Below are 16,752 nucleotides of genomic sequence, written 5' to 3' on the forward strand. Positions count from 1 at the left end.
CAAGATGGCCACCGGGAGTTGCCGAGGTGATAAAATCTCGCAGAGATCGAGAAGCGCCAATTCGGGGGCGAAGCCACAGGCACTATGTGGGCGGAGCCTCTAGACTTCCATGAATAGGCCCAAGCCGGGGCCTAAATTTCTGCAGCCGGCGGGAGCGATACCAGCAGTAGAAGTGAGGGGTGTTGTAGTGGCAGAGAAAACTAAGCGCTTCCGTGCCAGGCGAGAAGCGCCAGAAAAAGCGGGCAGAGCCACCTTGGGGTGCCATAGTGTGGGTGCGGCTTCCGGGGTGCGGCCTACACATCGGCCGAAGCCGATAGGGAGGTGGGCCACAGGGAAGCTGAGGCGGCCTGTCAGCATGTGAATATCCCGCTGCAGAGGCCCACCGCTGACTGGATCCACTCACCATCGGTGCGCGTCCCGGCATGGAGCCGTCGCGGATGACTGAGTTTCAGTGCCGAGGAAAGCGCGTGCACTCTACTGTTCTGCTGCAGGTCAGGTATTGCAGCGTGGACGGTGCAGGGATAGAGGGATAAACCTCAATCCACCATCCCTTTGTTAGGGAGGTGGAGAGGAACCGTCCGCCTCCTTGTACCATCCGCTTTACCATTGGTGGGACAGTGGGGGCTGCTCGGACGCCAAAGAGAGGGGGCCTCTGTACATCCGCGGAGTTCAGCCCCCGGGTGGACAGGGCCAGTTGTCTGGCATTAGGCCTGGCTGCAGAAGGGGGTACGTGGAGGCGACACTCCATGTGCTCGTCTGTTGATGGTGTTGGGAGATCGGTGCCCTTGAAGGGGCCTGTTGCCCCTAAGAATCAGCCCAGGCCTGGCATCCCACGTCGCAGGAGAGGATACGGAGAGGCGACACTCTCCGTGCTCGCCTGTTGATGGTTCGGGGAGATCGGAACCTTGAAAGGATCCGTCGCCCCATTTGTCCGTGGAAAAAATAAAATAAAAAATGTAAAAGGTAAAAATAAAATAAGAAAGAGATTTGGGTCTGAATAGCAGACCCGTCCGTGTGCCTCCTATGGACACTAAGCAAGAACTGGTCAGCTGAGAGCCAGCAGGAGGGTGTATACTGCAGGGGAGGAGATCACTTTCTTTTTACCACTTAGTGTCAGCCTCCTAATGGCAGCAGCATACACCCACGGTCTCTGTCCCCCAATGAGGCGAAGGAGAAATGCAGTTTTTAAATGAAGGCCTTTATTATTAAGGGAAAAAGAAATCCAAATCTACAGTGCCCTGTGTGAAAAAGTGATTGCCTCCTTTTAAAACGTAAATTAACTATGGTTTGTTACATCTTTGGGAAGTGGAGTTCAATTTCCCTAGCCACACCCAGGTCTGATTACTGCCACTTCTGTTCTCAGTCAAGAAATCACTTAAATAGGACCTGCCTGACAAAGTGAAGTAGACAAAAAGTTCCTCAAAAGCTAGACATCGTGCTGTTATCCAAAGAAATTCTGGAACAAATGAGAAACAAAGTAATAGAGATCTATCAGTCTGGAAAAGGTTATAAAGCCATTTCTAAAGCTTTGGGACTCCAGCAAACCACAGTGGGAGCCACTATCCAAAAATAGCGAAAACATGGACTAGTAGTGAACTTTCCCAGGAGTGTCCAGCACTCTGGAGCAGTACTGTTGAGGGCAGAGCAAAGTACTGCAGTGCGCAGGCTCTGGGCCTCTCTGACCTTTCCCCGCGCCTGCGCACTGCAGTATTTTGCTCTGCCCTCAACAGGGCAGACAAAGCACGCCTGTGCTGGAGCCACAGCGTGAAGACCAGAAGAGAACGTCATCCTATGAAGATGGGAGGCCCCGGGTCGCGACGCCCACCGGACCGGACCGCCCACGTGAGTATAATCTAACCTCTTTCTCTCATCTTTTACGATACATCGGGGGATTATCTACAGCATTACAGAATGCTGTAGATAAGCCCCCGATGCCGGTGGGCTTAGCTCACCCTCAATTTTGGGGGTGACAGGTTCCCTTTAAGGTCTACTTCACTTTGACAGGCAGGTCCTAAACCACAGTTCATTTATATTTTAATGGAGAGATCACTTTTTCACACAGGGCCCTGTAGGTTTGGATTTCTTTTTCCCTTAATAATTAAGACCTTCATTTAAAAACTGCATTTTGTGTTTACTTGTGTTACCTTTGTCTAATTTCTAAATTTGTTTGGTGATCTGAAACATTTAAGTGTGACAAACATGCAAAATAATAGGAAATCAGGAAGGGGGCAAGCACATCCAAAACAGTGAAAGAGTAAGGGCAAACATAATATATATAAAAAGTTTAAATGGCCACTTCACCTGTCCTCAACCAACAAAATGGAATAATAAAAATAAAGATCAGAAAGTTGTACAGACCCCAAAATGGTACCAATGAAAACTATGGTGCTCACCCTCTATTTACGGAAAAAAAAAGTTGAGAATTTTGAAAGAGTAAGAAAAAATATATAAATAACACTGGTCAACAGCATTTTTGGTGCCAAAGATATTTCATCGAATTTGGGGTATTTTTGGGGTGCTGATTCTGAATATGTCATCAGTTTTGCCAGATTGGCTCAAGTTTTTGAGATTTTTGGTATCTTATTTATAGCACTTGTTGGTAAATGCGACGCATCATCTCATTAATTTCTTTGGATTAGTACTTGAACTGAGCAGTTCTCAATATAGTTTTGTGTTAATTAGTGTTCTAAAAGTTTGTTCATAGCTTGATTTTTGCACTAACTTTATGTTGTTGTCTGTTTTCCAGTGAAAAGCATGAACTCATCAAGAAGAAGTTGTCTTAACGATCCAGACTCATTCTGTTACATTTGTGGTGAATACACACTGCCAAAACATAGAAGAAACATAACAGACTTCGTAAAAAAAGTGTATTTTGCCTATTTTGGGGTTATGCTTGGGGACCAAGACAAGTTTTGGGCACCACACATAGTGTGCAAAGCATGTATCGAATTATTACGAAAATGGAGCAAAGGACAAAGAAAAAGCTTCAAATTTGGTGTTCCAATGGTGTGGAGAGAGCCAAAAAATCATCATGATGACTGTTATTTATGGTAAACACAGGTACAGGCACATCTTCACAATGAGGGGCAGGCCTTCTTGCAGATTCCATGTTACTCCCATTTTCGTTTCTTATGCTTATTGAATCCTTGCACTTGCACTGCACAGAAATAACAGTCATCATGATGATTTTTTGGCTCTCTCCACACCATTGGAACACCAAATTTGAAGCTTTTTCTTTGTCCTTTGCTCCATTTTCGTAATAATTCGATACATGCTTTGCACACTATGTGTGGTGCCCAAAACTTGTCTTGGTCCCCAAGCATAACCCCAAAATAGGCAAAATACACTTTTTTTACGAAGTCTGTTATGTTTCTTCTATGTTTTGGCAGTGTGTATTCACCACAAATGTAACAGAATGAGTCTGGATCGTTAAGACAACTTCTTCTTGATGAGTTCATGCTTTTCACTGGAAAACAGACAACAACATAAAGTTAGTGCAAAAATCAAGCTATGAACAAACTTTTAGAACACTAAATAACACAAAACTATATTAAGAACTGATCAGTTCAAGTACTAATCCAAAGAAATTAATGACATGATGCGTTGCATTTACCAACAAGTGCTATAAATAAGATACCAAAAATTTCAAAAACTTGAGCCAATCTGGCAAAACTGATAGCATATTCAGAATCAGCACCCCAAAAATACCCCAAATTCATTAAAATATTTTGGACACCAGAAAAAAAATTTTTTTTGTTGACCTGTGTAATGAGAAACTAAAAAAGTCTAAGTATGGCTCACCATGGCTTCTTTATGGATAAATCTGTGCACATCAGGTGGCATGAGAAAGCAAATCTCTGTCAGCAGGGTCGTGAACTTCCACAAAATGTCTGCAATCTGCAGTGAAGAAAGGGGGGACATTATTATTAGCGGGGGCACAAACAGCTCAGAAAGAAGGAAGCAATGTACATCCAACACTGTGCACTGTGCATGTACCCGCCGGGCAGATGAATGCGCCCAGTGCAGCAGGTGCCGGACCTCCTCTCCCGATGTCTATGCCTCTCATCTAAACTACTATAGCCTCTGCTGTGCCATTTGGCCATAAATGGGAACTCTTCAGGACTCATGGCGACAGACGCTTCCATGTATTTTCCCAGGATTATCCAAACCTACCCGTTTGGCTCGTTTTTGCTCCACTTCAAACATTGTCTTCTCTGCATCCCTTATGTTCTCCCTTCGGTGTTTGGATTCCTCAATAACCTGGCCCCAGAGATCATTCAGAGTCTATATGGACACAGAAAAAAATCTGTGAAAATTCCCAACACTTCCAATTTTTTTTCATTTCAATACCCCTGCTTTCTGTCAGTGAATGGAACAGCAGATATCAATAACCGGAGGCTGAAAATCCCAACCTGATCATGTCTGACAGGGGTTTTAGCCGGATCCACTGTGACACGTTTTGCACTTATGTCTGGTGGGAAAGATCGGAATGGGGTTTCAGTCTCTGGATGGAAGAAAGGATGTTCCTATTCACTGACAGCAAGCCAAGGTGAAGACTAGAAGTCTGGGTTATCCCTGTCATTATATATATATATGGTAGCCTGAAGTCGTTTCATACACCTTCGTGCAGACACTTACGCTCATGGTGACGCTGGCGTTGTCCGTCCTGTTCTCAGACTTCTGGAACAATAGGTCAGTCATTATATGGGACTCGCTGATTTTTCCCTGGAGACTCTTTCCAGCTTCCATAACTAAGATCTCCATTTCCTGATAACAAAAAAAATTTAAAATGATGGAAACACGATACTGTCTCTGGTGTAAGTAGCACAGGCCTGAGCCTCCTCCTCACCCTGCTGACATCCGCCAACTCCTTCTGCAGGGAGGACACGGCGGCGGCGTGCCGCTCTTGTCTGGCGGCGGTGATCCGCTTCAGGAGTCCACTGTCCGTCTTCTCAGGAACTGAAGTACACGACAATGTATCAGACGTCTGACGCTTAAGCAAGCAGAGCAGCAGCAGCAGAAGAGGTAAAAAATGCTGCTATAACAGTTAGTTTAACCCCTTGCGATACGTGCAGCACATTACAGCGCCTTCAAGCTGGGAGCTAGAGTCATAGATGGGCAGGATGGAGACGGAGCACACTTTGCTGCAATGTCCAGGATCAGATATATCTCCTATCCCGGCTGTATAATTAGAGGAAAGGGATTGTTTTGTCACCAAATCATCGACACCTGGCCAATACAAGAAAGATGCGGAAAAAAAAAAGTGCAATAGTGGGGTTTCAACACCCGAGACCCCCACCAGTCGGCAGCTTTCCTCTGCCGTGGAGGAGCACAGCTCCAGGCACCCGGTAGGGTTCGTTCAGCTCCTATTCCCTTCAGTGGCGGAGCTGCTGGACCCCACCAACCTCATACTGATGACTATCCTTAGGACATTTCAGCAACATCCCAACCCCAGACAACCGCTTTAAATAAAAATGTTCAGAAATGTAAAAATAAATAAATTAAAATGTTCCTCTTAGGCCAGGTTTTCCTGCTACAGCTGCCAGAGCTGTTCCTTTTTTTTGGCGCAGGGGTGAACCGTCATTCTGCACCATCAATACAATCACTAAATGTGAAAGTATCCATCCCCCCGATCCAGCATTATATAAACCTGACTAACTGGTCTATAAGCCCAGAAAACAGCGCACATTACCAATGACGTCACACAGGCCGCGCACTTCTCTGGCTGCGATCAAATCTTCGCTTTCCTGCATTGTCCTAATAGCGGCCACTGCTCCGTCCCTGGAAGGAAGATTACAGATGGGAGAAGAGTCCAGAAAATGTAATAATACCGCACCATAGAACTATGAGTATACACATAAGAAAAAGAAATACCATAAATATATGAATTACAAAGCTAAGAATACCAAGCACAATATATTACCCAAAAGAAGTATTCAAAGAAACTAAGAAAATAAAAAATATATTGCTTTATTGATAATTATAAAAACACGATTCCACAAAGCAACAAAAAAGGTATGATAAAATAATATACACATACAGGAAAAAAATTGATGTCACAAGAAGAATTTATTATTAAAAAATAGTAACATAAAACTAAGTAATAAAAAAAAAAATAAGAATAAATGTGTAGCAGGGGACAAGGAATCACAGACTGTGCGTAACATATATATATATATATATATATATATATATATATATATATATATATATAACCTTTAAAATATATACCGTAAATAATATAGAAATAAATTCAAAATAATGCACCGATGTGACCCCTATGTGTTAAAAATAGTAAATGAAAAATAAGTGATAGGGCTGCACAGAGGTCGAGAAATCAGATGCTAGATGTCCGTACTGAGTAACACACAACTGAGCTGCCTAAGTAATAGTCATGCTGAAATGTGATTACGCTGACCACTCATGCAGTATACTATATGACTAGTGTGGCATGGCGACTGGTCATGTGATTGATGGGCGGTATGTATCGCAGAGGTGAGTGGCCCTGTGATGGAAGCCTGGGCGTGTTTTGCTCAGCAGATCTACTGCTGAGGGATTTGTTTTAGGCCTGTCCCACACGTCCAGATAATTCCGGTACCGGAAAAATCGGTACCAGAGTTATCCGTGACCGTGAGCTCACGTAGGCCATCTGTGTGGCACACGGGCGGCACACGTGTGCCGCCCGTGTGCCGACTGGGTACCACACGGAGCGTGCAGGAGACAGCGCTAGAGATAAGCGCTGTCCCTTGCATCTGGTGCTGAAGCGGCCATTCATATCTTCTCTCCAGCAGCGTTCGCTGGAAAGAAGATATGAATAATCCTTTTTTTGGTTTGTTTCTGGTCTTTAACATAAAGATCCATGTCCCCACCCCCTGTGCGCCCGCCCACTGTTATTAAAATACTCACCCGCCTCCCTCGCAGTGTCCTGTCCTGGCCGCACCTTCTCCTGTATGAGCGGTCACGTGGGGCCGCCAATTAGTCATGAATATGCGGCTCCACCTCCCATAGGGGTGGAGCCGCATATTCATTTCTGTAATGGGCGGCCCCACGTGACCGCTCATACAGGAGAAGGTGCGGCCAGGACAGGACACTGCGAGGGAGGCGGGTGAGTATTTTAATAACAGTGGGCGGGCGCACAGGGGGTGGGGACATGGATCTTTATGTTAAAGACCAGAAACAAACCAAAAAAAGGATTATTCATATCTTCTCTACAGCAAACGCTGCTGCACAGAAGATATGAATCGCGGCTTCAGCACCATGTGGGGGGGACAGCGCTTACTGTAGCGCTGTCTCCTGCACGGCACACGGACTGCATACGGACAACGTCCGTGTGCGGTATGTGTTTTACACGGACCCATTGACTTTAATGGGTCCGTGTAATACGTGCGCTCCCACGAACACTGACATGTCTCCGTGTTTGGCACACGGAGACACGGTCCGCAAAAAATCAATGACATCTGCACAGATGCATTGATTTCAATGTGTCTACGTGTGTCAGTGGCTCCGGTACGTGAGGAAACTGTCACCTGACGTACCGGAGCCACTGACGTGTGAAACCGGCCTTACATTGGGAAGGCTTCCAGGTGATTGGAGAGATGGGTGGGTCCAGTCACCTACAAACCCACCCAAAGGGATGTGTCTGAACACCTAAGATGGTTGTGTGTTTGAGGACCTGTGGTGATGTCACTATCACCTGACTAGCCATGTGATAGGTACCTGGGTGTGGTTACACTTATGTGAGGAAGGTGTGTTTGGCACATGGAGCGAGTGCTGGCTAGTCTGAGCCAGAGCAAGGAGGCCTGTGAGATACCTCCGGAGTGGATGGTCTGATAACCGTCAGTGATACACGTGTGTGGGACACCTCTGAGGATAAGAGGGATCCGGGAACCTGTGTGATGGACGCCAACAGGTAACGGACTGTAATCCGTGTTGTGCTAACCGGGGTCAGTGAGGGACTGTGGTTCCACTGTAAAGCTAAATATGTACAGATGGCGTTCAGGCTGTTACAAACTACCAAGTTCCTGAGGTTGCGGTTTATGCTGATGTCGAAATAAACCAAATAGACTGTTTTTGTAAGAAAATTGTGCCTGAGTGCGTTTATCCCATTGCCAAGCGAGTGTCCCCCAAGACACGCAGTAAGCGTAATCTTACACTAGTATGTAACAATTGATAAGACAGCATGAAAAAATGTAAAGAACTGATACTGAAAAACCGCAAAAAAATACAAATGCAGGAGGAAAATGGCATGTACTCAGACAGTGGATGGGGTATATGTAAAGACAAATATGTGAGGGCTCTGTGAGCTGAGTGGTAACAGAATGGTTGAGTTGTGCAGGCGGAAACCTGGAGGAATACTGCACCATAGACTCACCTGTATACAGATAATACCGCACCACAGACTCACTGGTAGGCCGGAGACACACTGCTGTGAGATACGGCCGAGTCTCGCTGGTTAAAAGCAAGCTGTGGCACCGGCACTCCGGAGCGGAGCGTGCGGCTCCATGTATTGCTATGCAGCTGCACGCTCCGCTCCGGAGTGCCGGTGCCACAGCTTGCTTTTAACCAGCGAGACTCGGCCGTATCTCGCACCAGTGTGTCTCCGGCCGTATACAGATAATAACGCACCATAGACTCACCTGTATACAGATAATACCGCACCATAAACTCACCTGTATACAGCCGGGTTCTCTGTGAAACCGTCATATGGCTTGCTGTCCACCCAGCGCCGCTGGCGAGCAGATAACAGCCCTGCAGAGTGAGTGTCCTCATCCCTGATGAGAGGAATCTTCCCACTATCAAACCGTCCTCCATGCTGCGCCCCCCGAGTTCGCGCCTCTCCAAGTGACCGAACGAGCTGCACCTGTAACAGCAGGACGAGGCTCAACAAGCAGATCCACCTACACCGCAGATGGCAACGGCTGTGAAGGCCCCGTACCTCCGCATCAAAGATCTGTCTGTAGACTTTACCGCTGGGAACAACGTGGACTTCTCCAACAAGAGCCATAGCGTCAGCTCATGTGCACCAGAGGGGGCGCTGCGTGTTCCTCTGCCATCTGGAAATACACAGATGGTGATAGCGCCGCTCCCAGGACCCCCTGGTGCTATCAGCCTGCATAATAAAGATGTCTCCAAGAGTTCATAAAGACACAATGCATGGATGGACGGCGTGCCTCCCTGCAGGACGCACATATTACTCCGCCCAGTGCGCTCCTACAGGTGACAGCATGGCTCCGCCCAGTGCACTGATATAGGTATGGCTTCGCCCAGTGATATAGTTATGGCTCCTATCAGGTACGGACTGGGGATGAAATTCAGCCCTGGCATTTGAAATCACACAGGCCCATGTTGTCCCCGTCCTTAATAACCAGATGGGATATATTACTAATATTACCCTGGATGGAGGAAAGGAAGATTTACTACAAGACCAATATTTCTAATTATACCCACGGCATGCTGAGGTAAGTGATGGAGTGACCGGCTTTGTACTCCGTCACAACTGATAACAGTATGGGTGCATTGAGAACATTGATTCAGTTAACAATGTAGCACACAAGGCGGCCCACAACCAGACCAGCCCTTCTGGCATTTGCCAGAATTGCCAAATGGCCAGTCCGGCCCTGGCTCCTATAATGTGCCCCTATAATTCTGGCTCCGCCCATTACTCGTACAGTTACGGCTCTGCCCATTGCACTCTTACAGTTATGGCTCTGCTCAGTGCACTCGTACAGTTATGGCTCCACCCATTGCACTCGTATAGCTATGTCTCCGCCCAGTACGCTCATATAGGTCAGTTATGGCTCTGCCCTTTGCATTTGTACAGTTATGACTCCGCCCAGTGTACTTGTATAATTATGGCTTTGCTGGCTTGAGCTTCTACAGTTTCGGCTCCGCAGAGTGCACGCCTACCGTTGTGGCTCTGACCACTATGCTCCTATAGGTCAGCTGTGGCTTTGAGTTTGTACAATTATGGCTCCTCCCAGAACCGTCCTACAGTTATGGCTCCACCCTACACATGCTATATAAGTCAGTTATGGTTCAGCCCAGTGCACTCCCATATGGCAATTATGGCTCCACCCTATGCACGCCTACAGTTATGGCTCCATCCTACACGTGCTCCGCTCCTATGTGTGAGTTATGGCCCCGCTCCTGTGTGTCAGTGATGGCTCCGCTCCTGTGTCAGTTATGGCTCTGCTCCTGTGTGTCAGTGATGGCTCCGCTCCTATGTGTCAGTTATGGCTCTGCTCCTGTGTGTCAGTGATGGCTCCGCTCCTGTGTGTCAGTTATGGCTCTGCTCCTGTGTGTCAGTGATGGCTCCGCTCCTGTGTGTCAGTGATGGCTCTGCTCCTGTGTGTCAGTTATGGCTCTGCTCCTATGTGTCAGTTATGGCTCTGCTCCTGTGTGTCAGTGATGGCTCCGCTCCTGTGTGTCAGTTATGGCTCTGCTCCTGTGTGTCAGTGATGGCTCCGCTCCTGTGTCAGTGATGGCTCCGCTCCTGTGTGTCAGTGATGGCTCCGCTCCTGTGTGTCAGTGATGGCTCTGCTCCTGTGTGTCAGTTATGGCTCTGCTCCTATGTGTCAGTTATGGCTCTGCTCCTATGTGTCAGTTATGGCTCTGCTCCTATGTGTCAGTTATGGCTCTGCTCCTGTGTGTCAGTGATGGCTCCGCTCCTGTGTGTCAGTTATGGCTCTGCTCCTGTGTGTCAGTGATGGCTCCGCTCCTGTGTCAGTGATGGCTCCGCTCCTGTGTGTCAGTGATGGCTCCGCTCCTGTGTGTCCGTGATGGCTCCGCTCCTGTGTGTCAGTGATGGCTCTGCTCCTGTGTGTCAGTGATGGCTCCGCTCCTGTGTCAGTGATGGCTCCGCTCCTGTGTGTCAGTGATGGCTCCGCTCCTGTGTGTCCGTGATGGCTCCGCTCCTGTGTGTCAGTGATGGCTCCGCTCCTATAGGTCAGTTATGGCTCCGCTCCTGTGTGTCAGTGATGGCTCCGCTCCTGTGTGTCAGTGATGGCTCCGCTCCTGTGAGTCAGTGATGGCTCCGCTCCTGTGTGTCAGTGATGGCCCCGCTCCTGTGTGTCAGTGATGGCTCCGCTCCTGTGTGTCAGTGATGGCTCCGCTCCTGTGTGTCAGTGATGGCTCCGCTCCTGTGTGTCAGTGATGGCCCCGCTCCTGTGTGTCAGTGATGGCTCCGCTCCTGTGTGTCAGTGATGGCTCCGCTCCTGTGTGTCAGTGATGGCTCCGCTCCTGTGTCAGTGATGGCTCCGCTCCTGTGTCAGTTATGGCTCCGCTCCTGTGTCAGTTATGGCTCCGCTCCTGTGTGTCAGTGATGGCTCCGCTCCTGTGTCAGTGATGGCTCCGCTCCTGTGTGTCAGTGATGGCTCCGCTCCTGTGTGTCAGTGATGGCTCCGCTCCTGTGTGTCAGTGATGGCCCCGCTCCTGTGTGTCAGTGATGGCCCCGCTCCTGTGTGTCAGTGATGGCTCCGCTCCTGTGTGTCAGTGATGGCTCCGCTCCTGTGTGTCAGTGATGGCTCCGCTCCTGTGTGTCAGTGATGGCTCCGCTCCTGTGTGTCAGTGATGGCTCCGCTCCTGTGTGTCAGTGATGGCTCCGCTCCTGTGTGTCAGTGATGGCTCCGCTCCTGTGTGTCAGTGATGGCTCCGCTCCTGTGTGTCAGTTATGGCTCTGCTCCTGTGTGTCAGTGATGGCTCTGCTCCTGTGTGTCAGTGATGGCTCCGCTCCTGTGTGTCAGTGATGGCTCCGCTCCTGTGTGTCAGTTATGGCTCTGCTCCTGTGTGTCAGTGATGGCTCTGCTCCTGTGTGTCAGTGATGGCTCCGCTCCTGTGTGTCAGTGATGGCTCCGCTCCTGTGTGTCAGTGATGGCTCCGCTCCTGTGTGTCAGTGATGGCTCCGCTCCTATAGGTCAGTGATGGCTCCGCTCCTGTGTGTCAGTGATGGCTCCGCTCCTGTGTGTCAGTGATGGCTCCGCTCCTGTGTGTCAGTGATGGCTCCGCTCCTGTGTGTCAGTGATGGCTCCGCTCCTGTGTGTCAGTGATGGCTCCGCTCCTCTGTGTCAGTGATGGCTCCGCTCCTGTGTGTCAGTGATGGCTCCGCTCCTGTGTGTCAGTGATGGCTCCGCTCCTCTGTGTCAGTGATGGCTCCGCTCCTGTGTGTCAGTGATGGCTCCGCTCCTGTGTGTCAGTGATGGCTCCGCTCCTCTGTGTCAGTGATGGCTCCGCTCCTGTGTGTCAGTGATGGCTCCGCTCCTGTGTGTCAGTGATGGCTCCGCTCCTCTGTGTCAGTGATGGCTCCGCTCCTGTGTGTCAGTGATGGCTCCGCTCCTGTGTGTCAGTGATGGCTCCGCTCCTCTGTGTCAGTGATGGCTCCGCTCCTGTGTGTCAGTGATGGCTCCGCTCCTGTGTGTCAGTGATGGCTCCGCTCCTGTGTGTCAGTGATGGCTCCGCTCCTGTGTGTCAGTTATGGCTCTGCTCCTGTGTGTCAGTGATGGCCCCGCTCCTGTGTGTCAGTGATGGCCCCGCTCCTGTGTGTCAGTGATGGCTCCGCTCCTCTGTGTCAGTGATGGCTCCGCCCTTCATGTTCCTATAGTTTCTGTCTCTATACCTGAGATATACTCGGAGCAGGGTGCGGGGGACACGGGGCCTGAGCAGTCACTTCTGGGGCCGCGCTCCTGCGCTTGCACGTTATCCGGAGCCGCACAGTCCTCACCTGGGCCCCGGCAGCGCCTCCTGTCACTGACCCTCACACAACACTGGAGTGTACGGTACGGATGCGTGGGGTCACCATGACAACGACATGGAAATACCGCGGGAAGTGCGAGAACTCCGCTCATTTACATATAGAGGCGGGGCTTTTATCATTCTGTGTATGTGAGTTGGATGTGTGATCGGGCGCCCTCATGTGGTCATTCAGAGACTTGCATCTGCAGTTAACAGTATGGTGATACTGCCATTGTGTTCTGTCTGGAATCATCTGATCATGTGACCAGCAGTAGTAGTGCACATGCGCTGCTATAGTGCAAAAATTACTAACACTGCCAAACAGTGCGCACCAGGCTCTGACACCTGGGAGGAGAATAACAGACTTGTGGAGATTCGCTCATCTCTGCTTGATTATGCAGCGGTCACTTATAAGTCTCGCCATAATCGTCCTCCCCTGGAGAATCACATCACTGGGTCATTTTTATTGCACATTATTTATTGCATTATTCAAGTTTGATATATTTTTTGTAAATTCTGTGGTTGTGCATACCATTATTGGTCCAGTCTTTTCTCTCTTGTGGTTCTATTATTCATTACAGACCAGGTTTTTGCACCCTGTCTTCATGACCTATACAGGGGTGAGCCCCTTATATAGATAATTATATATTTTTATTGCACACTGATTGCCATTAAATTTATAAAAATGGAGGTTTTTTTTTTTTTTGGCCACCACTGTGATTTCTTTTCCTATTTTCAGGATGTGAGCTTTTGATGTTGCTGATTTCCTGCACCATTTCTGCACCCATTAAATACAAACAGGTTCCTTGCATTTTTTCAAAAATTCGCACCATAAAAAAAAATCCTCAAGAACTCATCATGGGAACGTAGCCTAAAAACAAGATAGCGGGTACGGCGCTTATAAGAAGGGAGAATGGTGGTGCTGTTCAGGGTGTACAATGGCCCTGAGCAGTGTGTGTATCCTGAGGCCTAGATCCACACTCCCGCGGGTCCCGGCACGGACCGGCCGCTGTCTCCTGAGACCCTCATACACTGGTGAGCCGCAGCCTATAGTCCTCCTCCTCCAGGTGTCTGGCTCCTCATGATGGTGAGCTGTGAGACACCTGGAGGAGGAGGTCTCTCTGGCTGGGTCCGTGCTGGGTCTGTGGAGTCCTGAAGATACTACAAGAAATGGAGGAACTCTGCAGAGAGCTCATCTTCCAAAAGCGAGTGATTCCACGGCTGAGGTCACACAGATAATTGTGATTAGCACATTTCCAGTCATGTGCCGACCATGATTGTTTTTTACCCTTCGCCACGACAGCACCCCACATGAGAGAGAGGGATCCACCCATAGGAACAGGAAACCTACAGAATAAAAGGAGGCGGTCCCCTCTCCTCCTCAGTTTAGGTTTCCTGTTCCTATAGGAATCCCTGCTTACCTACAGAAGAGGATCCCTGGGCCATGCACCCGCCTGCATCGGTCTCTGAGGGAACGGCAGGGGCTGCGGTTCCAGAAGCAGCGGCGGGGGAGCCCATGCTTGCAGCCTCCCCCCTCGTCTGGTCAGCCACCATGGTCCGGGTCCGGTCACCGCTGGTCCGCCCGGCTCCATAAGGACGCGCGTGCTCAGCGGCCGGCTTCTTATCCACAGCCGCCGCATGGTGAGGAGGAGCGGCGCGTCTGACCCGGAAGTCGCCGGAGCACTTCCAGGTTAGGTCCGGGGAGGCAGGAGATTCGGCGCCAGATTTAAAAATGCACCGCTAGCGTCGGCCGGTGTGTGTGAGTATGGCTTCACCGGCCGACGAAGCGCACTTGCCTACAACAGAGCAGCGTTCTCCCAGCAAGGAGACAAGCGCCAGGAGCAGCACTAAGAGTGGTGGTCGGCCTCCGGACAAACGATCTACCACCAGAGAGATCACTTGTCAAAAAATCCGCCTCCAGAACCGATACCTGTCAGCTTCACTGGGTGAGTTTTTAAAAAAAGCCTCTTCCTATATGCTGATATATGTTCCTCCTGTATCCCCTTCCTCTAGACTAAGAAAAAGATGCACAAGTCCAAGCACAAGGAATGTGCCTTAGGTGCGCAGCCCCTCCCGGATTCTTATACCAAAAGGTTATGCTCAGAATGCATCATGCTTACCTTACGGCAGGAGAATATAATGACTCTGTCTGACGTTAGAGCCATAATCCGGGAAGAAATGCAGGGGTTGTCGCATACAAGTAATACCAGTATCCATCAACCAAGCAGGTCCCAATCTCCAGTAAGCTCAGAATCAGATGTTGTACATAGATCCTCAGACAAATCTGAATCTCAGCCAAGTTCATCCGAGAATGAAGGGGGGCTCTGTCTACCTAACAGCAGTGTAGACAACCTAGTAAAATCTGTCAGAAGCACGATGGGGTGCCCAGATGAGAAGGGGAGAAAGTCGGCTCAAGACATTGTTTGCGGGGTTAGGACAGAAAAAACGTAGATCCTTCCCCGTCATACCCACGATTAAAGAGCTAATTAAAAAAGAATGGGATAAGCAGAATACAAGAGGATTTCTACCATCATCCTGTTGGCCTAATGCATATTGATCTGTATGTATTGCAACAACTATTGTTTGTTTAATATGATGTGATTTTTATGTCTGCATGCATATTGTTCACATGTCAACAAAGTTAAAAAAAAAAGAGTCCTCATTTACAGACAGGATGTTCCTCCTCCTCCTTCCCTGTGAGCACATTTTCTTGTGTGTGCAACTGAAACTGAAAGTCACAGCAGATCTCTCTCTCAGAAACCAGATTGATCCTGTTCTCATGTTGTAATGCTGAATGTTCTTAATTCTCAATAAATGAACATTCTCTGTTGCTCGTTGTGGACATCATGCTGATTAACCCGCTGCTAACACATCCTCTAAGAGACGCTATCCCTTCAGTGACGAGAAACTGAATTCTTGGTCAAAAGTGCGAAAATTGGTGCTGCAGTTGCTTCAACTTCCAAACAATCAGTCTTGCCTGTTGAAGATTTGGGGGTCCTAACTGACCCGTTAAACTGTAAAGCTGAAGCCTTACTTAAAAGAACATGGGAGGCTAACACAGGGGCATTCAGGCCAGCTATCTCTAGTACCTGCACCGCAAGGTTGCTACTAGTGTGGATGGAACAGCTGGAGGAACAAATTAGAGGTAGAACTTCGAGAGAGTCAATCCTACCGAAAATCCCTGTAATAAAAGAAGCGATAGCATTCCTGGCAGACGCCTCTGTGGATTCGCTACGCCTAGCAGCCCGATCAGCCGGCCTAGTAAACATAGCCCGGCGAGCACTCTGGTTGAAAAACTGGAAAGGGGACGCACAGGCAAAAGCAAAACTTTGTGCGATCCCCTGCCAGGGTGAGTTCCTTTTTGGGAAAACATTGGACAAACTCTTAAATAAAGCGGGAGAGCGAAAGAAGGGCTTCCCTAACCAATATATTCCATCTTACAGGAGAGCCTTCAGAAGACACCCCTTTACCAGAAACAAACCGTCTGAGACTCAAAGGGAGCGCTGGGAGACAAAGGATCCAAAACAAAAAGGTGCTCTGTTTAGCGGATCCTATAATACAAAGCGTAGCAAGTACCGCTAACCATGAAGTAGGCGGCAGATTAAAATTTTTATTTTCTAAATGGAAACAAATAACATCTAGCCATTGGATTCTGGACATTATTCAATACGGGTTAAAATTAGAGTTTGATAGAATCCCTTGGGATTCTTTTATAGTAACATCACCAAAAGGACGGGAACAACAAGAAACCCTAGAAACAGAGATCCTATCTCTTCTATCTAAAACAGTCTTGATAGAAGTTCCCCAGGATCAAAAAGGGAAGGGGTTCTATTCCCCTTTGTTTTTGATCAGTAAACCAGATGGTTCATTTAGAACAATCATAAATCTCAAAAAATGAAATTCTTTTTTGCGTAACCATACTCTTAAAATGGAATCCATTAGTTCTGCCATCAAGCTTTTGTTCCCTAGGTGTGTCATGGCTGGGATAGACCTAAAAGATGCCTACTATCATCTTCCAATACATGC

At 48.5% G+C, this 16,752-nt stretch overlaps 1 protein-coding gene across 4 annotated transcripts in view; it reads right to left on the reverse strand.

Moving 5' to 3' along the window:
- CCDC180 (coiled-coil domain containing 180) overlaps nt 1-12,837 on the reverse strand; it is a 41,745-nt gene extending 28,908 nt beyond the window's left edge. For 2 of the 4 annotated variants that reach the window (XM_077284599.1, XM_077284596.1), the window contains exons 1-8: nt 12,611-12,748; nt 8,936-9,053; nt 8,670-8,860; nt 5,693-5,781; nt 4,850-4,959; nt 4,639-4,767; nt 4,174-4,284; nt 3,802-3,897 (exon numbers count right to left, since the gene is read on the reverse strand). In XM_077284599.1, coding sequence (XP_077140714.1) covers nt 3,802-3,897; nt 4,174-4,284; nt 4,639-4,767; nt 4,850-4,959; nt 5,693-5,781; nt 8,670-8,860; nt 8,936-9,004 — 795 coding nt within the window. In that variant the 5' untranslated portion in view covers nt 9,005-9,053; nt 12,611-12,748. Of the gene's footprint in view, nt 1-3,801; nt 3,898-4,173; nt 4,285-4,638; nt 4,768-4,849; nt 4,960-5,692; nt 5,782-8,669; nt 8,861-8,935; nt 9,054-9,906; nt 9,928-12,610 lie in introns of those variants that run through there. The other 2 variants (XM_077284597.1, XM_077284598.1) reach the window with 2 other exon arrangements.
- Between the last annotated feature and the right edge of the window lie 3,915 nt (nt 12,838-16,752).

This window comes from Ranitomeya variabilis, chromosome 2 (assembly GCF_051348905.1).
Source record: "Ranitomeya variabilis isolate aRanVar5 chromosome 2, aRanVar5.hap1, whole genome shotgun sequence".
NCBI lineage: Eukaryota > Metazoa > Chordata > Amphibia > Anura > Dendrobatidae > Ranitomeya > Ranitomeya variabilis.